This window comes from Bos taurus, chromosome 7 (genome assembly GCF_002263795.3).
Source record: "Bos taurus isolate L1 Dominette 01449 registration number 42190680 breed Hereford chromosome 7, ARS-UCD2.0, whole genome shotgun sequence".
Lineage (NCBI taxonomy): Eukaryota > Metazoa > Chordata > Mammalia > Artiodactyla > Bovidae > Bos > Bos taurus.
The window spans coordinates 61,516,457-61,539,930 of NC_037334.1; the positions used below are offsets into that span (position 1 = coordinate 61,516,457).

The 23,474-nt window shown below is 51.9% G+C and overlaps 1 protein-coding gene across 1 annotated transcript; it reads left to right on the forward strand.

Annotated features, from left to right (window-relative positions):
* The first annotated feature begins 5,525 nt into the window (after window positions 1-5,525).
* CDX1 (caudal type homeobox 1) lies at window positions 5,526-22,675 on the forward strand. Its single transcript, NM_001101947.1, has 3 exons — window positions 5,526-6,052; window positions 20,725-20,870; window positions 21,671-22,675. Exons 1-3 carry the CDS (start codon window positions 5,608-5,610, stop codon window positions 21,875-21,877), a joined length of 798 nt encoding a protein of 265 aa, NP_001095417.1. The 5' UTR covers window positions 5,526-5,607; the 3' UTR covers window positions 21,878-22,675.
* Window positions 22,676-23,474: the final 799 nt, after the last annotated feature.

A 23,474-nucleotide genomic window follows, 5' to 3' on the forward strand; every position in this document is an offset into this window, starting at 1 on the left:
AGAGGAAGAAAGGAATCAGCACATCCTGTGTCACGATTGAGACTAAGCCCCCAGGGAGCCTTTGAGTAGTACCTCACAGAGCCAGCAGGTGGCACCCCCAGCCTCTGGAGGGGGCAGGAGGTGGAGAGGACCATGATGAGAGGGGAGACAGGAATGGGGAGGGGCTCCCAGGAGCCCCAGCACACGCCCATGAGACTCACACCTGTCCCCTGGAGGTGGGCAGAGGTTGCCATCCCCACTTTCCCCACAGCTCAGGAACAGCTCTGAAAGAGAGCGTTCCTTGCCCAAGGTCACAGAGTGAGGTTGAGGCTGGGCTGGGACTGGGGAGCAATCCAGGTAAGCCTCCTGCTAGCCCTGGTGCCCACCAGTTTCTCGTTAGGCAAATCACTTCCAACAGGAAGCTGAGCCCAGAACCTCTTCTCTTTCAGGGCCATAAACCTGATTTAAAAACCAAGTTATCACCAAGATCTTTATGAGGCCATTGTCTCTGCACCCCACCCCAGAAGGCCCTGGTTGGGTGTGTGAGAGCAGCCCAGAGGGAGGGCTTCCAGAGGGAAGAGGGGCCCAGTAAACAGCCACTCCCAGAGATAAGGGGCTGTCACAGAGGAAGAGGCTGTGACAAGGGTGTGGGGGCTCTCCTGCTACACAGGGTCTCAGTGCCACAGCTATATGGCTGTCCAAAGCAACCAGCCCGCAGTGGGCGCCTTGGGGACACCAAAGCCCAGGGAGGCAAGGGTTCAAGGTCACATGGTGAGTCAGAGGCCAAGGCAGGGGGAAGACCTGTGATTTCAGACGCCCAGCTTGAAAGTTTTAGACAAGGTTATAGTGTCCTCTTAACATGTAACATGACGGGTAGTTTAGGTCTCTGATTCAGGGGTCCACATAGGGGTGAGGGTGGGGGGTAGCTGAGGCTCTTTTGCATGAGGAAGCCAGAGGAGGAAGAAGAACTAGGTATTTGTTTAGGCAAAATCCTGGGTGGGAAGGAGAGGCACATACAGGCTCACTATCCTTCCAGGCAGCTCAGCTGGAGAGGAAAGAGAAACTTCCAGACAAGCCCCTGACCTGCTGTGTGGGCTCAGGCAGGTAACTTCACTTCTCTGAGCTCTAGCTGCTTCATCTGCAAATCAAACTGGGGATAACAATGACCCTACCTTACTGGGTTGTGTGAGGATGAAATGAGATTAATACATGCAAACAACTTGGCATGATGCCTGGCACTCAGTAAATAATGATGCTTTATATTATTATTTACTGATTATTTACTTATTTATATTTATTATGCATTATTTATTAATGCTCAATAAATAATGATCTATTGTTATTATTATTTCAGCACAGGTGAAAGAGTAAACATTGCAACCTCAGAAAGATTAAGAAAAGGGTGCTGAGCTGGGCATCAGAAGACCTGGGTCTGATTCCAGTACAGCTCTGACTTGCTGAGGGAACCTGGAAAAAAATCCTTTCTTTCTTTAGGCTTCTGGGCCTCAGTTTCTCTATCTGTAAAAGGAGTGAGTTGGAGGATCCGCCGGGCTGGCTGAGAAGCCCTTGGGTACTTGGGCTGGGCAGCAAGAAAGGCAGCCAGCTTCTGTGTCCAGCCATGTGTAACTTTGGCCAGACACCTAGACCTCTCCATGCTTTCTGCTTCCTTTCCTCATCCAGCAAATGAGGCCAGTTTGTCCCACCAGTCCCCAGGGCTCAGGAAAGAACAGGTCCAAGAAGGGGTGACAGAAAGATGGGTAGAGGCCTCTCCAGGAGATGTCTGTGGAGGGGTAGGCACCTCCTGCCTCCACCCTGGGAGAGGATGGCAATGAAGGGGGCCACGGAGCCCTCCCCTCATCCCCACCCACTCCCAACCCCAGGCCTCAGGCCTCCCTGACTCTGCTCTCTCCCTGGCTAGAGAAATAGTCCCTGCTTTGCCTGGCAAGCCCCCCCTCCCTCAGCCACCACCCAAGTCCTGAACACTCCATCACTCCTGGACCCCTGCCCGGCTTCCTTGTAGCTCTTGGGCTTCCCGCCTCCGCTCTGGCTCACTCTCCACACACCAGCCATAGCCCCCTTCCCACCATGCAACACCCTTGATAACAACCTCCCATATCCCTCATCAAGCTTGTTCTGCCAAGCCTTGCTCTGTCTCTCCCCACACTCATCTCTTGCCCCCACCACCATCGCTGAACTCCAAATCAGTCTTTCAGTTCTGGAAGACTACGTATCCCCAGCATCAACCCCTCTGCTCACACTGTCCCTCTGCCCACAGTGCCCTTTCCTGCTCCCCAGGGCCCTGACTCATATGTCACATCCTCTTGCAAGACTTCCAAGTCTCCTTCCCTTGGGAGTACTCTCTGGATTCCCGGCCCTCTCCAAAATGTAATTTTACCCTTATTTGTGATCATTAGATTCATACCTGCTTCTCTCCCTTCCCATTCTGTAAGCACCCCAGGGACAGAGCCTCACCTAGTACCTAACACAATGTCGGCATAAAGGAGGAGTGTTAATACACATTTTCCGAACATATGAACTGCCTGCAACGCAGGAGATTGCCTGCAATACAGGAGACCCAGGTTCAATCCCTGGATAGGGAAGATCCCCTGAAGAAGGAAATGGCAATCCACTCCAGTATTTTTGCTTGGGAAATTGTATGGACAGAGAAGCCTGGCAGGCTCAGTCCATGAGGTCACAAGAGTTGGATACAACTTAGCAACTAACTAACACCAAACATAGGAATACAGGAACAAATGAATTCCTATGCTGCTGCTGCTGCTAAGTCGCTTCAGTCGTGTCCGACTCTGTGCGATCCCATAGACGGCAGCCCACCAGGCTCCCCCGTCCCTGGGATTCTCCAGGCAAGAACACTGGAGTGGGTTGCCATTTCCTTCTCCAATGCATGAAACTGAAAAGTGAAAGTGAAGTCACGCAGTCGTGTCTGACTCTCAGCGACTCCATGGACTGCAGCCCACCAGGCTCCTCCATCCATGGGATTTTCCAGGCAAAGTACTGGAGTGGGATGCCATTGCCTTCTCCGATGAATTCCTATACCTACTCCCAAATTTTAAGCCTTCCATCTAGCTCTGAGGTAACATATTCTTGGAATCAGAGGGTACCTAGAGGGCATCAACTTTCTTACTTTCCAGGATAGGCATCCTGTAAGCAGCATCCCTGACTGGGGACCTCCAACAATCACTTGTCCTACCTTCTGTGGCGGTGAACTCACTCTCTCTCTCACAACAGCCCTTTCATGACAGATGGCCCTTTAGAGAGCACTTTACTATGGGTGGGTTGAAATCTACGTCTGTGCCTGCAGCTTTCTCTCTCAGGTCTTAGGTCTGCCCTGTTTCCTTCCTCAAACTCAGACCTTCAGGCCACCCTCCAGGTCTTTTCTTCCTCCAGTCCAGTCTAAGCAGCGCTGGTTACACCAGCTCAGAGAACAGAGCCCCGTCCTCTTGGGTCTCTTCTCCCTTCTCTGTGTACCCCCCGGTATCTCACCAACCCCTTGAAAGATTGGGTCCAACCCCTTGAAAGACTGGGTCCTGGGTTCAGATGGCTTCTGATCAAACCATCCCCACATGTCCACTTCCTGACCTTCCCTGCTGAGGCTGTAGTGAGCTCATCCATGTCAGCCACAAACCAGGAAGCCCTCTTTCCTCTCTTCCATGAACAGCATTCATTTTGCTGCATAGACTTGGGCACAACCCCTTTCCTTTCTGGGTGTTGGTGCTTCCCGCTGTACAATGAAAAGAGCTCCTCCAAGCAGGAAAGGGCATCCTGGGCTTACTGTCGCTCACTCGGTTATGGTATCCATCAGAGTCTCAGAAGAACAAGATTCTGACCAAGACAGCTTCATGGCTGAGACCCGTGCAGTCACTCAGGGCCCAGTGTTTAGAAGGGTGCCGTGCTTGCTTGTGCGCTCTGCGGCCACCATCTTGAAATTTAAAATGAGTTTTGAACAAGGGATCTCACATTATCATTTTGCACTGGGCCCTGTGAACTATATCCTCATCCTGACATATCTATCTAGTCCTGAAATGATGCTGACCTGCCCTGGCTAGTGTGGCAACTCAAGGGAGGGACAGGCTGGATAGATAAGACTCTGATTCCACCTTCGGGGCCACAGGTCCCTGCACATTTAGGGGGCTCCCAGGAAACACTGGAGGATCAAACCCCATAAGAGGTTTTTACAGGCCTTCTGATCCAGAGCCCTGTTCTTCATGAATCCTTCCCCCAAACCCTCAGTTTCACTTCCCACTCTCAGTTCACTAATGGCCTCTCAACTCTTTACCCTCACCCCGTCCCCCTCATCATATCTCTGAAATGTTTGACAGTCTTTAATTGGATAGGATGGGGGGAGATGCATGAAACATTTAAAATTCAAGAGGTCCCTAGCTCTAATAATAAATGGATTAGGGCTTTAGGATAAACCAACTATTAAAAAGACATTTTTAAAATCAATTGAAATACTCTGAATGTGACTGGGTATTAGATAATACACAGAAATTTGCGTTAATTTTGTTAGGTTTGATAATGGCATATTATGTAAGAAAATGTCCATGTGTTTTAGAGATGCCTGCTAAAGTATGTAGGGATAAAATGACACGATGTTTGAAATTTGTTTTAAAATACTTTAGCAAGAAAAGGGAGGCGAGTCAGTTAAATAAGTGTGGCATAATCTTGATAATGGTTGAAGCTCATGATGGGTCTATAGTGAGTCACTCTACAATTCTACTTCTGTGTATATTGGAAACTTCTCATTAAAATGAAGGCAGGGATGGGGAGGAGGGAGGGGGTTGTCAAGAGAATTGTGAAAGGTTCCCTAGAATATCTGTAAAAGAATGCTCCTACCCGACTTCTCTAAGAACTTCCTCTGGAGAGCCAACTCAGGTGAACTCCCCAACTGTTTGCAGACTCGTGTATGTGCATATGTGCATTTTCCCCCAGGGGAAAAACATCCACAGCTTTCAGGAGAGACTAAGAGAGGTCGTGACCCCTCCCCCCCCCAAAAAAAAAAAAAAGATTAAGGACCCGCTACCTTAAAGACGAGAACCCTGTTTGAAGTCAGCGGTTCTTCCCTTTCACCTCAAACTGGTCCCTACCGACTGCGCCACAGGCCGGGTGCGGTTGTGTGGCGCTAACCCGCATTCGCCCCACTACCACCACTCAGATCCCTTTTCTTCACCTGTACAATGGGGTTGCGGAGAGGTCGGTGTGGCGGCAGGGAGGACAAGGCCGCGGGGAGGACTAGCCCCCAAGGCCGCTAGGCCGGGGCCTTGCAGGAGGCTCCCATACCTAGTGATGCCTCGATGCTCGCCGGGATGCGCCCTCCGCGCCCCCACCCTCTCTGGCCCCAGAGTCCACCTCCCGCTTGGGGCGGCAATTTGTCTCCTTTTGAACCCCCCGCCCCCGACGGGTTTCCCCCTTTGATTCGCGGCCTGGAGGCTCCCCCCGCTTTGAAATGCAAACCCGCCTCGGCTGGGGCGGCAGGCGGCCCGGAGCTATAAAAGGCCTGGGTGGGGCGGGCGGCAGCAGGGCTGGGAGTTCAGGTGTGCAGTCGCTCGTCGGGGCAGCCGGCTGCGGCGGCTCCAGGGCCCAGCATGCGCGGGCGGCCTCGCGGCCACCATGTACGTGGGCTATGTTCTGGACAAGGATTCCCCCGTGTACCCCGGCCCCGCCAGGCCCGCTAGTCTCAGCCTGGGCCCACAAGCCTACGGCCCTCCGCCCCCGCCCCCTGGACCCCCGCAGTACCCAGATTTCACCGGCTACTCTCACGTGGAGCCGGGCCCCGTGCCCCCTGCAGCCTGGAGTGCGCCCTTCTCTGCGCCCAAGGACGAATGGGCTGCCGCCTACGGCCCGGGCCCCACGGCTCCCACCTCCAGCCCGGCCCCGCTGGCATTCGGGCCCCCTCCGGACTTTGGCGCGGTGCCCACGCCCCCGGGGCCTGGCCCGGGTCTCCTGGCGCAGCCCCTCGGCGGCCCAGGCACTCCTTCCTCACCCGGAGCGCAAAGGCGGACACCCTACGAGTGGATGCGGCGCAGTGTGGCGGCTGGAGGCGGCGGTGGCAGCGGTAAGGATCCCTCTCTCGCTCTGGGCCTCCGAATGGTTCCCTTGGGCGCCAGCAGGTGCTGTCTGACCTCTGCCGTGGCCCTGCTTGGTTCCAGAATGCGGCCCCCGTCCACTCTCCCTGGAGGCTGTTCTCTCAATTTACCCCTTCTGAATCCCGGCCTGCCAGAGCACTGGAAAGCACAACCTGTCTTTCCCTGTAGGTAGGGAAACTGAGACCCAAGCAATGAAGAAGGACGCCCTGTAGGAACTAAACACAGGTCCCCAGACCTTTATCCCTGGGTAACTTCGGCAGCACTGGTCCAGGTGGCCATCTGTTCCTTGCACCCCTATCCCAGCCTCAGGACATGCAGTATGTGTGCACACACACAAGTCACGTTCCAGGTCTCAGTCCCCTATCCATATAATGAAGAGATTGGTGGGTCGTATCCTTTGGGCTAAAAAAGAGCCTTCTTTGGTTAGATTGGTGGTGGTTGAGGGTCCCTACCTTACCATCCCAGGGCTCTCCCTGAACTCTTGACCCTGGGGGAGGGGACAGCAGCAGCAGTTGGGAAGGTGGCTGCTGTTTGGCTCCTGAGCCTAACACTCCTGCCCCCAGGCAGGCCTCTGCGATCCACCCTCTTCAAAGGCTGGGGAGAGGGCAGGACAAAGGCTCGGCTTTAATAAGGGGCGGCCTGACCTCTTTATAGGTCCCCCCTTTGTCATGTAACAGGCTGGGCCTTGGCTCGGTAGTGACTCCTGTCGGCCGGAAAGTGAACATGATACCCCATTGTCCTGACTATGTTTGGCCTGTCCTGACAAAGGCCACCTGGCCTTAGGGGCGGGAAGTTGGCCTGCCCACCCTTTGATGTCCAGCCCCTCCTCCCCTTCCCCCAGCTGGGAGTGAGCCTGGGCCTTCCCCACCTCCCCCCTCCTCTTCACCCCCATGTCCCCCCCACACGGACAGCTCATCCTGGGGCAGATGCTGCAGAGGAGATGATCAGCAGCTACAGGTCTGGCTGCAACTGTACCACCTCCTTGAGAGTCCCCAGAACACAGAACCTCCTATCTGCCTCCAGAGGCCTCAGAAGACTGAGATTTCTGCTGCAGCTGTACCACTTGTCTCTGTGGCTAAATAATAACAGTTAATTCTTACAGAGCACCTACTAACACAGCAGGCGCTGACCTAAGATCTTTTCATCCTTATAACTTTATCATGGGGACTATTATCACCCCCATTTTCAAGATGAAGAAACTATGGCATAGAGAGATGACAAAGTAGGGCAAATATAGTTATACTGGTGTAACCAGTACATGGTGAGGCTGGGATGTGACCAAGCCTGTGCTCTAATGCTCTCAACAGAGTCCCTTAAATCAGCCATCTTTTCTAGGTCTCAGTTTTACCACCTGTGACATGAGCGAGAACGGTCTTATACATTTGTTTGAGTTACAAAAGAACTCCTTTGAAAAATGTGGTGGAAAGCATAAATGTTCTCCCTAGGAAAAAAGAAAAAGTGTTTCCTAACTGGGCAGACAATTTCAGGGGTTCCAAAGGCCCCTAGAAGCTTTATCCATAAACCTCAGTTGAGAATTTTACCTTAGATTATATGAGACAAAGTGTCTGGGGCCACTGACACTTGGGGTCCTGAGGTTCTGTGTCTGTTCTCTGAAGAAGAAAGTCCACTTGTCCTGCTCCTTTATTCCAGTTGCTACTTCCTGCTCATCAGCCGACTATGGAGATGGACGGGGAGGTTCTCCAGGGGCCTGTGGCGGTCAGAGGACTGGCAGGAGCCCTGACGAGCTTCCAGGCTGTGTGATGTCAGGCAAATCCTGGCTCTCTGGGCACTGGAGCTGCCAAACCCAGTTTGGCTCGGGTCTCGAAAGTCATCTGCAAACTGTTGCCCTGGGCACATTGGAGGCCTAGGAGTAACTCTGCCCAAAGGCAAACATTCTTTCACCCTCACTCCCAGAAAGTAGAAAGGCGGGCCAAGGGAGGTTTGGGGGTTCCCAAGGAAAGTGGCCACCCCTGGAGCCAGGCAAGAACCACTCTGCCTTTTGGAAGCTAGAAGCTGCTGCCTGTCCACTCAGGTGGAGTCTGAATCTGACCAGTGTTCTTGAGGCGGGGGCAGAACTGAATTGAGGTTACAGACCCTCCCTGAGAGAGAGGCCAAGCCCCTCTCCTCTTTGGCCTCAGTTCGTCCCTCTGGGGAATGAAGATGTGGGGTCTCCAGGGGTGTTTCCTGGGTTACGCTGTTGTCTGGGACAGCAGAGGGAAGGTCAGTGCATGCCATCCCCCCCACCCCCCCACCCCAGTGCTGCTGGCCCCCGATCTGATGGTATCCTTCCTGCCCCTTCCTTGCCTTCTGTGCTTCTAGCATTCTAGAATATCTGACTGGACAGTTAGAGACTAGACATACAGATGGGAAACTGAAGGCTGGAGATTGTAAGGGAATGTTCTAGTTTCACACAGGTGGAGGCTGGGCTGGGGTATATGTTGGATGAGTCAGTTAAAAATTTTCTGATGGCTTCCCATTATATTTAGGGCAAAATTTACACTTCTTCCTGAGGTCTAGCTATATGTGCTGCTACAGGCAGGTCTTATACATTTGCTGTATTCCCTCTTCCAGGAAAACTCTTTGCAAGCTGTCTTACCTTTCAGGTCTTACTTAGCTTCATGGCCACTTCCTCAGAGAGGTCTTCCATGATGTTCTGAAGTCAGTGCCTCCCCCACATACCCGTTGGTAATCTTTGCCTTGTTTCCTTCAGAACGTTAACTTACTTTGTGTTTGTGTGGTGTCTATTCCCACACCAACCCACCAAGGTAAACTCCCATGAAGTCCAGAACCATGTTTATTTGACCCATGACTGTGTTTCCCTGATAGCTCAGGTGGTAAAGAATCTGCCTGCAATGCAGGAGACCCCGGTTCAATTCCTGGGTCAGGAAGATCTGCTGGAGAAGGGATGGGCCTCCCTTGTGGCTCAGCTGGTAAAGAATATGCCTACAATGTGGGTGACCTGGGTTCAATCCCTGGGTTGAGAAGATTCCCTGGAGAAGGGAAAGACTACCACTCCACAGTTCTGGCCTGGTGAATTCCATGGGCTTGCAAAGAGTCAGACACGACTGAGTGACTTTCACTTCACTGCATTCCAGGCACCCAGCTCCGTGTGTGGCATTTAGTAGGTGCTCAATATTTTCTGATGAATGAATGAACAGGGCAAGTGTGTGAGGGACAGTAAGAGAGCTCTGGGAGAAGAGGGGAGAGATAAGACCTCAACCTGGAGATGGGACCCACGACTGTCCAGCTGAGCTGCTCATGCCAGTGGTGGGAGCCTGGTTGCCCCTTTCTCCCTGTTCCACGGATGGTCAGTCCTCTATTCTTACCTGGGGAATTGGCGGAGCTGAGGCTGGGACTAAGATGCCAGTTGTACCTAAGGAGAGGGCAACAAAGCTTGGGAAGGTGCAAGAGAGGCTATTATGTTGTCCATAAACAAAATATTAGCCAGTTCTGAGTGATGACTGTCACTTGACTGAGGCCAGGATGGGAAATGACTGCAAGTGGCTCTATTCTTTTTTGTCTTCCCCTTTCAACTATAAATATTTTATTTAGGAATCATCCTCTGTCAAAGGTTCAGTCTCTGATGCAGTATCAATAAATAGTTTTTCACAGGTTAATGGCCCATTGGCGTGGCTAAAGTCCCATACAAGTAGGGTAATGCCCACTCAGATGATAAGACTTTTGTAGCAGGGTTTGGATCTTGGTCCAACCTCTTCAGCTATCAGATGGAGAAACTGAGGCCCATGGAGGGGATGAACCCTCCTCCCCCAACTACGTTCCAGGCCTTCTCCCTTGGCCCATTGCCACAGCCACCAACCTGGCCTCTTACCTTCAGCCTCTCCCCAGTACCCTGCTGCTGCTGCTGCTCCTGCTGTTTAGTCGCTAAGTTGTATCCAACTCTTTGCAATTCCATGGGCTGTAGCCCACCAGGCTCCCCTGTCCATGGGATTTTCCAGGCAAACATACTGGAATGGGTTGCCATTTCCTCCTCCAGGGGATCTTCCTGACCCATGGATCGAACCTGCATTGCCAGTGTCTCCTGCATTGGCAGGCAGATGCTTTACCACTGAGCCACCTGGGAAGCCCCCTTACTGCCCTCAGTTCAGTTCAGTCACTCAGTCATGTCCAACTCTTTGCGACCCCATGAACCGCAGGATGCCAGGCCTCCCTGTCTGTCACCAACTCCCGGAGTCCACCCAAACCCATGTCCATTGAGTCTGTGATGCCATCCAACCATCTCATCCTCTGTCGTCTCCTTCTCCTCCCGCCCTCAATCTTTCCCAGCATCAGGGTCTTTTCAAATGAGTCAGCTCTGACCTTGATGTCCTCTAAACCAGGGGTCTCCAACCCCCTGGTACTGGTGTGTGGCCTGTTAGGAATGGGTGGCACAGCAGGAAGTGAGCGGTGGGTGAGCAAGCAAAGCTTCATCTGCCATTCCCCATTGTTCACATTACCACCTGAACTATCCCCCACCCCCATACTTGGAAAAACTGTCTTCCATAAAACCAGTCCCTGGTGCCAAAAAGGTTGGGGGGCCACTGTTCTAAACCACTACTGGATTTACCTTCTCAAAGCTCATCCCCTGCTCAAGAGCATCCCATGGCTCCCCACTGCCATGGAATTGCCCTTTTGTTTTATACCATTTGATTGCTGTAATGAAAATCCAGCCCCATTTCAGAGTCCTTTTGAGAACCAGCCCCAACCCACTCTTGAAGCCACTTTCCCATTAGTTTGTTGAGATACAGAAATGCTTACCTGGAATGGTTAAGAATCCAGCTTCAGCGCCTCAAGCCTGAAATTGTGTTTCTGTTAGAAGCTGCATCAGCTGCAGTCAAATTGATGTGGATCATTTCTCTAAGTCTCAGCTTCTTCCACTGTGATATCAAGATTATAGCAGGAGTACACCTTGAGGCAATGGTTCCTGTAAAACACAGTCCTGAGCCTGGCATACAGTAGGTACTCAGTGTACTGGTGCCTGTGACCATCTCCACCTGTCATTAGCAGGTACATGAGAGCACACACCTCATACTCCCTGCCTCTCTAGTGTGGGTTTCTTGACCTGAACTGCCCTCCTGTATCTTTACCAGGTCAAATGCTGCTTCTCCAAGGCCACCTCCTCTAGGAAGCCCTCCTTGGTTCCCTCCCCTCCAAGCACTGTATCAGATCCTTTTTGAACATTTATCACTGACTGTCTTGTTGATCTCTGCCATCTGCCATCTGTTATCCCCTCAAGGAACCGTCCTAGTCAGTCTCATCCTTCTCATCATGCCTTGCACATAATAGGAGCTCATGATAAAGCTAATAACTGTGACATCGGCTGAGTCTCTACCACGTGCCAGGCACTGTGTCAAAAACTCTGCATGGGTGATCTCATGTAAGTCTCATAATAGCTGTAAGAGGTGTAAGGATCTATTATTAGCTTCATTTTTACAGATAAGAGTTAATGAGGCTCAGAGAGGGTAAAGTGACTTGCCAAAGCTCACATGGCCACGTTTGCTGCTGCCCAGGGTTCAAACCTAGCCTCTGCAGCCCGATGACCATCTATCAGATGAAGCAACACACTCAGAATGGGAACCCAAGCCCCCTCCCCATGTGCATTCCAGTCCAGGTGGGGAAAAGGAGGCCAGTCAGTGATGAGCTGTAAGAGACTGAAGTGGGAGGTTGGGCACAGCAGGCTGTTTAAAACCGGTTCTCCAGGCAGAAGCTCCATTCGCCACCTCGTCTTTCAGATGTAGCTGGGAAGGGGGGAATGACCCAGTTAGAAGGTGGCAGAAGGCTTTTTTTGGTTGGGTGTTTTCCCCCCACTTTGCAGATATTGCTGCTGAGAGTTTGGGGAGTTGTTCTGAAGGACCAAAACAGCTTTATTAGCAGCAAGCCTCTCTTATTGGTGGGAATTATCTTAATGAGATGCCTCTCAAGTTTCTGTCCCAGAGTTTTTGGGACCTGGAAACAACATATATGTCTGGAGTCAGGTCCATCACCATGTTAAGAGGCTAAGCCCTCCCCTGCCATACTTGCCCCTCAGCCTTATAGGGGTGCCCCCACAAAGACCCCTCAGCATCAACAGAGAGAGGGAACAGGCATCATTGGACGCCAAGACTGACCCTCCAGGCTCCCATGTCTTCCCATTGCTCTCAAAGTCAAATCCAAGCCCCTCACCCTAGGGCTCAAAACCCTGCTAGCCTTTTCAGCCTCCTCTTGTGCCTTTTCTCATTCATTCATGAGGCAGGCGGGTGGTGCTAGTCTCTGAGTATTTCTTCTCTTCTGCTAGGTGCTGGGGATTCCTGCCAGGGCAAGGCACAAGGGGTCCCTTGGGGGTCTGGCCCTCTGTTGCTACTCTCTCTGCTTTAGGGCCTTTGCACATGCTCTTCTGTCTTCCTGGGATATTCTTCCCCATTGGTGACATAGAGACCTCCTTCTCAACCATCAGATCTTGGCTTAGATGTCATCTTCTCCAGGACACTTTCCTCAAGCTAAATAAAGTAGGCTCTCTACCCCCTGCCACCCGCCCCCACATCTTAATCATAATAACTGTAAGAGGTGTGAGGTTATGCTCTGAGCTCAACGCTTCCTTTCCTTCACACTAATCACAGTTTGTAACTATTTCTTATGCTGGTTTGTTTTTAATCTACCCCCCACTCTTGAAAGTGGGAATGAACCATTTAACAAATAAGTACCAAGCACTTCCCATAGTAATAATAATATGCACTACCATCCATTGAGTACTCACTATTTTTCAAATGCAAGTGTTTTTGACCCCAGAACAACACATTTCTCTATTAGAGTAGTGGCTGTGACTAAGGCTATGCAGACAGTGGAGTTAGACAGAAGGATGTCCTTTGGAGGTTAAGCCAACCAGCTGATGGATGGGATGTGGGGAGCGGGGAAATTGCCACCTAGGCTTTTGGCCTGAGTGGCTGGAGGAGAGGGGCCATTTACTGTGAGGAGAAGGCCAGGAAGCAGTGAGTCTGTGTTAAGTTTAACAAGGATTCATCAAGTACTCACTGTGTGTGTGTCTGGAACAGTTGTAGAACCAAATGAGCAAGATGCATGGTCTCTGCCATCATGGAGCATGTAGGCAGCCAGGAACCAAGGGGAAGGGATTTGCTAAGGTCCCTCGGTGAGCATGAAAAGGGCTGGGGTCCACAGCCCCTCCCTCCCTGCACCTCTGCCCCAGATATGATTCTTTAGGACCCACACCTGCGGACAATTAGGCAGGGACCTCACCTCCAGACCAGAGAAGGATGGCCAGGGTAGGGCAGAGGCCTGGAAACTCCACCAGGAGACGGTTGAGAGGCTGCAGGTTGTTCAGCCCAGAAGACAGAGGGATGCAGTTGCTGCTGGTAACTCTCAGAAGGGCTGTTCTAGGCCAAAGGTGCCCCCTATTTCTGGTGCCCCTTGTGGAAAATCCTAGGAAGAATATAACTGGGTGATGAGCGCAAGGACAGGCTGCTTTGCAGATAGTCCAAGCAGTCGGGTTAGGTATATGCTACGAGGGTGTGGGCATCTGGACTTTGCTGGGAGTTTGGTCTAGCTGTGTTGTCCAATAGAACTTCCTGTAATGACGGCTCTGTATCTATACTGTCCAGTGTGGTAGCCATTAGCTACATGTGTCCACTGAGCACTTGCTATATGGCTAGCATGACTAAAACACTGAATTTTTAATTCTATTTAATTAATTTTAATTTAGGCAGCCAGATGTGGCTAGTAGCTATCATATGGGACAGTGCAGGAAAATTCCTCTCCAGAGTTCCCAGCACGGTAATCCATTCCTGATGTGCCCCTTATTCTCCACTGAGGATTCTCTGGCCTCTTTTGTCCCTGCAGTCATCATCTTTTTGTCTCTGCATCATCATCTTCTTCCCCCTGCTCCTCCTCGTCCTTTCCCTCTTATCCCCCCTCCTCCCTTCCCCTCTTTCTTTTTCTCCACTGTCACAGATAGCTTTTTTAATATCTTGTTAAATACATGAGCACATCTACTCTCCACAGCTTCCATGTCTGAAGGAGGCATTCCTGTCCTCATTTCACAGATGAGTAATGGGATTCAGAAATGTTCCGTGACTTGCCTGGGTTCCCACTGCTAGCCCATGGCCAGGCCGGGTTAGAACCATCAGGTCTATTTGACTATGAACTTTCTGTCCTCTTTACTGCCTCCCATAGCCGAGTCAGATTGGGGACCTCATTGAAGAAGATAGGTGAGGGGAAGATGCAGAGGCAGCTGGGGAGGAGGAAGGGCGGTGCTGACTGAGCTTGGTGCCTAGGAAGGGGGGTGACAGTGGGGTGGAGAAGCCGCCTAAACCTGCAGGGCCCCAGAGTGTGGCTGGTCTGGCCATCCTCTCATCTCACTCCCACAGCCGTGCTAGCCTCACTCCTGCTCCAGGAATGAGCAGGAGTGAATGAGGACTCGTGCTAGAGCAGCTAGGACTGGCAAACCAGCCAAAACAAGAACTAATCATGGGCCCAATAGAGAGCCTCATGGCCCGGGGAGGATATCTATCCCTCATGGAACTGGGCAACAGAAGTCCACCCACTGGTCATACACATGGGGGAATGGTTCCAAGCAGAACCTCACATGTCCAGCTGGTGGCCCAGCCAGACCTCCCCACCCCCAGGCAATGTTGTTTGCCCTGAGGGCCCCCATCAGGCGGCATTCCTCCTTCTCCCAAGGGATCCCTCCAACATCCGCTTCTACAAATAGCTCAGTCCAGCTTGTTGTCTCCATAGCTCTTTGCCCTTTGCAAACTGCTTTCATATCCATTCTGCTCCCCAGGGGGAAGGGAAGCCCAAAGAAGTTCAACCACTTGTTAAATCCATTAGCTAAGGATGCAGACCTGGGCCCATGGGCTCAGAGCTACAGAGAAGTTCAGAATCTACAGGGCCCTGGGAGCTGACACCCAACCTTCTGCTGCATAGGAGAAACAGGCCCAGAGGGGAGAAGGGACTTACTTATGGCCACACAGGTGGCACAGCACCGGGACATACTTAATTCAGCTCGTGATTCAGAATCCCCTCCCGTAAGCTTGTTAAAGATGGCAGAGAGACCAGGACACAACAGGCCTGAGAGCTTGTGAATATGTATTTTTAACAAGCATCCATGCCTGCCTGTGTGCATTTCTCTGTGTCTGTGTATGTCTGTTGGGTGTGGGGGATTTTGATGTATGGCCAGTGGGATTGGACCACACAGAGAGGGGTCATGGATTTGTGTTCCAAGCTCTGAGGGCCAGAGCTGGCAGTGTCATCCCTCAGGGCCACAGTCCCAGCAGGAAGAGGTCAAAGGAAGTGCTGACCCAGAGGCCACTTGATTTTCTGGGAGCCACCAACCCCGCCCTGGGGGCAGAGGCTGAACTCTGTCCTTGCCTGGCCCAGGCTGGATGAGGAGGCCCCACTGCAGACCGCCAGGCTCCTGCCCGCACCCTCCAGTTGGGCAGACTTTGTTTCTAGACTCTCAGGGAAATCAGTCTTAGAATTCTTTCAGCAATAATAACAAATATAATCAGAGCATCAACAAACATTGGGAACTTCATGTTTCCAAGTTGGAAGGGACCTTATAAATAAATGGTCTCATCCAACATACAATCCATTGCTTAGATCCATTTCCCAGCATCCCTGCCATGTGGTTATCCCACCATGGAAATCATTAGGATCTACCTTTCCCTGCATGTGTTCGGTATATGCTAGGCATCATTCATCCACCCATCTCAAGTGATCCCCTAAATACTCAGGGTGGGAGTTAATTATGGGAGACCTTACACTGGGTGATAGGTTCTAGTGCTGTTTCTAAAACCAGACAGACCTGGGCCAGGTCCCACCCTCAGATGTGCAGACCTTGCTGGGCCTCAGTGTTCTCATCTGTAAACTGGGGCTAACACCTGCACAGCTTCATAGGTTGTTGAGAGATGTATACAAAGTTCTTGACACATGGACATATTGGCTGTTATTAGAATAATTATTGCCATTTTGTAGATACAGAACATGAGACTCAGAACCCAGCCAGTGAGAAGCTGGACAGCAAGCCCTAGAGGTCTGCCTGCTCAAACAACCACATGTCACGGTCACCTGGAGAGCTATTCAAGTATCAAATCCCCAAGCCCAATTTTAGTGCCCCTGAGTCTGAACTTCTGGGCCAGAATCTGTGCTTTTAAAAGTTTCCTCAGGCATTTGAGGCTGCTGGTCAGGAGTCAGGACATTTAGCCTGGAACTTCCCAGGGCCTCTGCTGTGCACGCTTTAGGGGTGGGGAGCTTGCTAACCTCTATGGCAGCCTGATGCATATGGATGGACCGTTCCTAGCATCCTACAACCAGAGAAGAGAGAAAGACTCTCATTTGGAGAGTTATCCAAGCCTCTTCTCCTCTCATGCTTCACCCCTAAGAGCTGGTGGGGGGACTCCCACCCTCTCTCCCACCTACGTGCCCTGGCATCTGGCCCAGAGGGTTATTCATTAGGTGACTGGGAGTGGCCTGGCCCCCATCAGACACCTGTTACAGGAGTCCGGACTTCCCTCTTAGGCCCAGTGTCCCAAAGGCCTGTAAATCATTCATCCTGGGCGCTCTCCCTGCCCCACCGCTGTCACGCACCTCCCTGCTCCCTCCCTTCTGGGCCCCCAGGGTGGCACTGGTGATAACAGGAGGGGAAAGGAGGGTTGCTCACAGCAGTGGGGAGTTCTGGCCCAGAGCTGGGACTGGAGCCCAGGGCGCCTGATTGTCATTAAAAATACAAATTCACATCTTCAGAGGGTAAAAATGCAAATACCCCAAAGACTCCCTCTTCCCTGTGGCTCCCCAGGCTTCAGTCCCTTCTCCAGGCAGCCCCGATACTGGCTTCCTGTGTATTCTTACAGAAAGAACTCCGTGGGTGCCCAAACATGTTCGAGTGCGTGTGTGTGTGTGTGTTCCATTTTTATACGAAAATAGTAACATACTTTTCACACCATTTTGCCGTTTGAAAACCGTAATGTTTTTAGAAATTGCTCCACGTTGGCACATATAGAGCTTTATAATTTCTTCTTAATGACCGCCTAATGATCCTCTCCATGGATGTCCCCTCTCTTATTAACTAGTCCTGACTCATAGACATATACATGGTTCTTAACTTTTGTACTATCGGAAACAGTACCTCTCTGGGCAGTTTTCTGTGGGATCACTCCCTGGAAGAGGGATTCAGGAGTCAAAGGGCATGTGCATGTTAAATGAGGCTGAGATCACCAAGTTGGGCTCCAAGGAGGACATTCCCATTATCACCCTCTGGCCAGCAGATGGGACTTTCTGGTTCCTGGACCACACAGTATGATTTCCAACATTTGGTTCTTTGGCAGAGCCATTTTCTCAGCAATAAATTTTGTGCTTTGAGCAACTTCCCCAGATAGAAGTTGGTCTGTGTGTTCCTGAGCCCACCAGCCCCTCTCTTGGATCCAGGAGGCTGTAACAGGTCCTGGGTCTTCACTGGCAGCCTTGCTAGAGGTGCAGCTACACAGAGAGGAGTAACTATGCAACCAGAACCCCATCTCTTGTCTAGTTCCTGATGCCCCCAGAGTTGGGGGAAAGAGCCCAGGCTGGAGGTCAGGAAACCTGAGCCCAGATTGATACCACTACCAGGCAGGATGACCCTCAGCAAGTGCCCTTCTCTGAGCTTTGATTTCCCCCATATATGAAATGGGTGTAATGGATCCCCACTTGCTCATCAGGGAGGATAGGAGTAAGAGTTGGATGCCTGAGGAAAAGGGTGTCTTTATAGTCTCTCAGGCTGAGGTCTGGGTGGGCAGGAAGCCTCCTCCCCCCAACTCCCAAAAGTCAATCTTTTTGGCATTTTCAACCTGAGGGCCATCCAGGCCCAGCCAGGACTTTGGGGATCTGCCCTCACCATGGTCTGGACCCTCTCTTCCAGAAATACAAGTGGACGATGGGCCTGCCGTTTGAGCTTCTATTGCCAATGCTTAGAGGGCCATATAGCAGGCTCTGTGGACCCCAAATCTGGTGGGGTGAGGAGCTACGCACCACAACAGGAGCTGCAGGCCTGGTAACTGCCTGGGGCTTCAGTAACCCTGAATGTACAGGGAGTTTGAACTAAAAGAACTCACAAGGCCTCTCTTATTTGGACCTCTGGCTGTTGTATAACCATTCTGAACGTCAGTATCTTCATCTATAATGTGGGAGGAGACTGAACTTCCATGACCCTTTCTGGCTTTGGCCCAGTGAACCCAGCGGGGCTGTGGGTTCAGAGATCTGCTGGGTTCCAGCGGTGGTGGCATTAGGCAGAATTGTTTTTGAGCTGGCATTGAATTTTCTAGGTCAAGAAGGGGCCCCATCTGGAGCCAAGGCCTCGGCAGCCACTCCCTGGTCCCTTTCCTGGGTTAGGCCTGGCTGAGGGCCGAGGCTGTCTCGTGCTGTGTCGGGCAATGGGCTGAGGTCAGTGATTGTGGAAGAGTCCAGTGTGGTTCTGCTGCTCTGGCAGGAAACTCAAGGGAAAGAGCCCAGGAACATCTGCTGTCTCCTGTTCTCCACAAACCACTTGGCTCTTGGGGAGCCCAGCACTGTCCTGCCAAGCTGTGTGGGCTGGGTGGGGAAGGCGGAGGCTGGAACAGTGTTGGGGGGTGGTTAGCACAGGAGTGCTGAGGGACAGTTAGGCCCAGAGCTGGGACCACGGAGATGAAGGTCAGGTTGTTGGGGGGGCATCTGGGTGAAGTGGGAGAGGTCGATGGTTATGCAGACTGGCCATGCCCTGGTGGGATGCAGGGGCGAGTCTGGAAATGCTTACATGTGCCTCCTGGTCATAGCCACGTGCTCAGTTTCTTACAAAAGGACACTGGTATTGAGTCAGGCCCTCACAGCAGCCCAGGCCAAGCATGACTCTTTAATAGTCTCTCCAGACAGACCTCTGATCCCAGCCTGAAAGAGATCCCTGACATTAACCCATGCAGTTCCTGGTCCAAGGCTGAGTCTTATGTGGAAGCCAAGCTACCACCTTCTTTCTCCTGAGTTATGGCAGGTCTCCCCACACTTCCCCTTTCTCACCAGTCTGTTCTCTATGCAGCAGCCAGAGGCATCTTAAGAGGCATCTTAAAACCTATATCAAATCTCATGTCTCCTCTGCTCAAAACCCTGTAATGGCTCCTGTCCCAGACAGAGCAAAACCCAGAGTCCTTTCCATGGCCTGTGGGCTTCGCATGACCTGCCCACCCCCCTGCTCACTGCATCCTGGGCGCACCAGCCTTCTCAGTGTTCCTCCCTCTTCAGACAGCAGGCACGTCCCCTACTCAGGGCCTCTGCACCTACTGTTCCCTCTGCTTGGGCACCTCTTCCCCAGACAGCTGCATTGCTCTTTCCCTCACTTCCTTTAGATCTTTGCTCAAGCTCCCCTTCAAGGTAAGGCCTTCATGGACCACTCTGTTCAAAATCATAGCCTCTCTCCTCCCTAAATTCCCAGTCCTTCTTTTTTCTCTGAAATACTTTTCATCAATTAACATATCAAATAATTTTCATATTTTTTTATTTTTACTCATCTCCCTCCACTAGAACCTAAGCTTCAGGAGGGCAGGGACTTTTAATTCTGCTCCCTGCTGTACCCGGGACTTGGCCCACAGCAGGAACTCGGTAAATATCTGTGGGCTGGCCTGAGCACTCCTGCTGTGTGTCTGGGCTCAGGCTGGAGCACGAATGGCTCCAAGCAGACCAGCCCCCTGGGTGCAGCCCCAGCTCAGGGCTTCGTGTCTAGAACCAGGGTCTTTTGAGGAACCTGACAAGTCCTGGGGAACAACCAGCAGTCCCAATACTTTCTGTCTGATTGTTTGGCCAGCAACCAACAGGCATTCAACAGGAAGTGAGGAGCATATACCCCAGGGCAGTTCCTGAAAGCTTCCTGCTTCCAGCCTCTGGCTGTGGCAGCCCTTCCTGCGCTCTCCACCACAGGAGAGAAGAGCAGCTGATGTCTCTATCTCAACCTACCCCTGCTGCCAGGTGTTCCTCCAAGGATCCCCGAATTAGAACCACCTGGGGAGCTTGTGAAAAATGCAGATTCCACCCAAGGCTTTCGAGTTGACATGCTCAGTGACGCTCTGGAAGCTGTGCTTTTCCCAAGTTCCCCATGTGTCTGTTGTGCAGCCACACCTGGGAACTGGTGCATAAAAGCTGGTGGGCCTGGCAGTCAGAGTAGGGCTCTGGATCAGCAGACCTGGCAGAAACCCCAACTCCACCTGCAGCTTGCTGGGTAACCCTGGGCAAGTTGTATCCTGTCTCTGAGCCTTGTGCTCAGTCGCGTCCAACTCTGCGATCCCATGGACTGTAGCCTGTCAGGCTCCTCTGTCCGTGGGATTCTCCAGGCAAGACTACTGGAGTGGGTTACCATGCTCTCCTCCAGGGGATCTTTCTGACCCAGGGATTGAACCCACATTCCCTGCATCTCCTGCATTACAGGCAGATACTTTGCCTGCTGAACCATTGAGGAAGCCTCTCTCTCAGTGTTAGGGGCCCCAGATGGGCATAAGAACAGTGCTTGACTCCCAGGTTCGAAGTCTCCAAGCCTGATTGTTACTCTCTCAGCGTTCTTCTTCGGGGGTCCTGGATTGCTCCTCCTCCCGGGAGCCCTGCCTTGGCCTTTTGCAGGCCCCTCTCCCCACTCATCTCTCCTCTTGGCACTTCTGCTTCTCAGGTAAGACTCGGACCAAGGACAAATACCGGGTGGTCTATACCGACCACCAGCGCCTGGAGCTGGAGAAGGAGTTCCACTACAGCCGTTACATCACCATCCGGCGGAAATCAGAGCTGGCCGCCAACCTGGGGCTCACTGAACGGCAGGTGTGTAGGGCCCCTACTTCAGCCACAGGAGCAGTACTGCGAGTCTGACCTCCAGGCTACCAGGCAGATTATGGAGCTCAGTCAAGGGAGAACAGAGAGGTTTTCTCCTGGCCATGGTCATACAACACAACAGAAACAGAGCTGCTGCCATGAATCCCCTGGCCAATAAAACCCAATATCCCTGGGCACCAATACAGGGATAGGGGGTCTGATTAATTCTAGGCTACAGCAGGCTTTGATCAGTGCTGTTTAAATCCAGAGGAGGGAGCAGTCACAGGGAGGACAGGGAGGGCTTCCTGGAGGAAGGGTGTTAGAGTATGGCTTTGGAAGATGGAGAGGAAGAGGGTTACAGAAAAAGTTGTCTTAAGAGTAAAGGAGCAGGGGTGGAGGGGTGGGTGTGGGGGTGGGAGGGAGGCTCAAAAGGGAGGGGATATATGTATACTTATGACTGACTCATGTTGTTGCACAGCAGAAACCAACACAACATTGTAAACCAATATCTTCTAATTAAAAATAAATAAAAATTTAAAAATAAAGTAAAAGGATGGAGGAACAGCTGCAACTCCTATATTTTGCTGGGCAGAATAAAAAAATATTACAGGAAAAAATAAAAGGCAGGGTAACAGGTTCCAGAAAGGGAGAACATGTTCACGGTACATGAACAGCTGGGGTAGCTGGAGCCGGAGGGAAGCCCCAAACGCCACATCAAGAAACAAGAGGTCCACTGCCCTCTCTCTTCCTCTTGCTCTGTCATTCAGTCTCCACACCTTCTGCCCCATCTCTGTTCTCTGACCCCACAGGTGAAGATCTGGTTCCAAAACCGGCGGGCCAAGGAGCGCAAAGTGAATAAGAAGCAGCAGCAGCAGCAGCCTCCACAGCCACCCCCACCAGCCCATGACATCACCTCCACCCCAGCAGGGCCACCCCTGGGGGGCCTGTGCCCCAGCTCTGCTAGCCTCCTGGGTGCCTCCTCCCCAGTGCCTGTCAAGGAGGAATATCTGCCATAGCCCCCTGACCAGCCTTGTGGGCTGGGGGCCTTGAGGACTCAGGTGCTGGGAATGTGGCTCCTGTGGGGGCCCAGGAGTCTGAGTCCCAAGCCATACCACTGACCTTCTGAGTAACCCTGGACAAATCACCCACCTATTCCCTGCATCCCCTGGGCCCAACCGTGCAGTGAACCTGTTGAATAGGACCTTTTCCCACTTTGGTGTTCTAGGCCTCAGGGGGATAAGGGTGCCTGGGGTGGGAAGTCTTAATTCCCAGGAGGCAAGGTGAGGAGGATCTAGCTCCTCCTCCATAGGCTCAAAGGTGGGAGGCTGTTGTAGGGACCAGACTCCTGGAGAAAGGAGATGGAATCCAGGGAAGATGGCTTGCAGACCATGACCTGAGGGGGTCCAAGGGAAGGGTGCCAGCCTGCCTTTTCCTGCAGGCTCACGTCTACCTGCCCCCATCATCACATGCCTCGAACCCTCTCCTTGCAGGATGCAAAGTACAAAGCCCTCAGGATTGAGCCTGGGCAAGAGATGACCATCCTGTCTGAGCTACACAGCATATCCCCTCACACCCATTCTCAGTGGGGTTTCCAGATTGTGGGGAGGCCCCTGCAGGGGACACAGGGGCAGAGTCTACCCTACCAAGTTTCTACCACCCCACCAGGCTGTCCCTTGGGGACCACGCCTCAGAGAGCCCCCAGAGGACTTTCTCTGAACCAAACAGACCTCACAACTGGGCAAGTGTGTTGCACAGAGAATGGAATCTCTTGGATGCAGCTTCAAGAATAAACTTTTTTTTTCTCTTTTTAAAAATGTATAAAAATCATTATAAATAGCATGAAAGGAAACAGCAACTGCATAGTCCCTCCTAGTCTCTGCAGGCATACAACAAGGTCACCTTTAAAACACATTTGAAAGATCAAAACACTACATCATTAGAGTAAGTCTATGAGACTATGTCAAATTTTAAGTCCATTTTGTAAGCAGAATCATCAGATTCAATCTTTCAGTCTTTTGAATTTTTAAAATACTCAGGGATTTCTTTTAACAGATGACATTCGTTGGGTACTCCCACGTGCCAGGCATGGCTGGACCTGGGGAATGCACAGTCCTTGCCCCCAGAATTCCCAGTCTGAGCTATGCTTTAGGTATCAGGGGAGCAGAGCATCCAGGGAGTCCAGAAAGAGCTCCCAGCTTATCTTGGAGGATCTGGAAGGCTTCCTGGAGAAGGGGATGTTTGAAGTGAGGCCTATAGGACTAGTGGGTGTTGTCAAGCCAAGACGGAGGAATGGTTAAAAAAAAAAAAAAGATTATGAGCAACATAAGCTTGAAAGTCTACTTTTTAGAAACTCCTGATATTGTCAGCTCCCTTTCAGAGGTGGAGAGGAGTCTGTTGCCTGGGGCCTTCACTCCCTAGAGGGATCCAGTGCCAGCTGCCTGCCCCTCTGTTTACTGTTCTGGGAGGTGGCCCAGCCATAAAAACTGTGTGCAGTCTGCCTGCCTGCCCTTTGCTCCTGAGGCACATGACGACAATGCGCGAGGTGGATCTAGTCCCCGCATGCGTCCCTGAGGAGCAGAGGCTCTTCTCTCTCCTCCTCCTCCTGGTGGCCTG

Coding starts and splice junctions, on each gene's coding strand:
- CDX1 (NM_001101947.1), top strand. CDS start 5,608: ATGTACGTGGGCTATGTTCTGGACAAGGATTCCCCCGTGTACCCCGGC. Junction 6,053..20,724: donor TGGAGGCGGCGGTGGCAGCG/GTAAGGATCCCT, acceptor TCTGCTTCTCAG/GTAAGACTCGGACCAAGGAC. Junction 20,871..21,670: donor TGGGGCTCACTGAACGGCAG/GTGTGTAGGGCC, acceptor CTGACCCCACAG/GTGAAGATCTGGTTCCAAAA.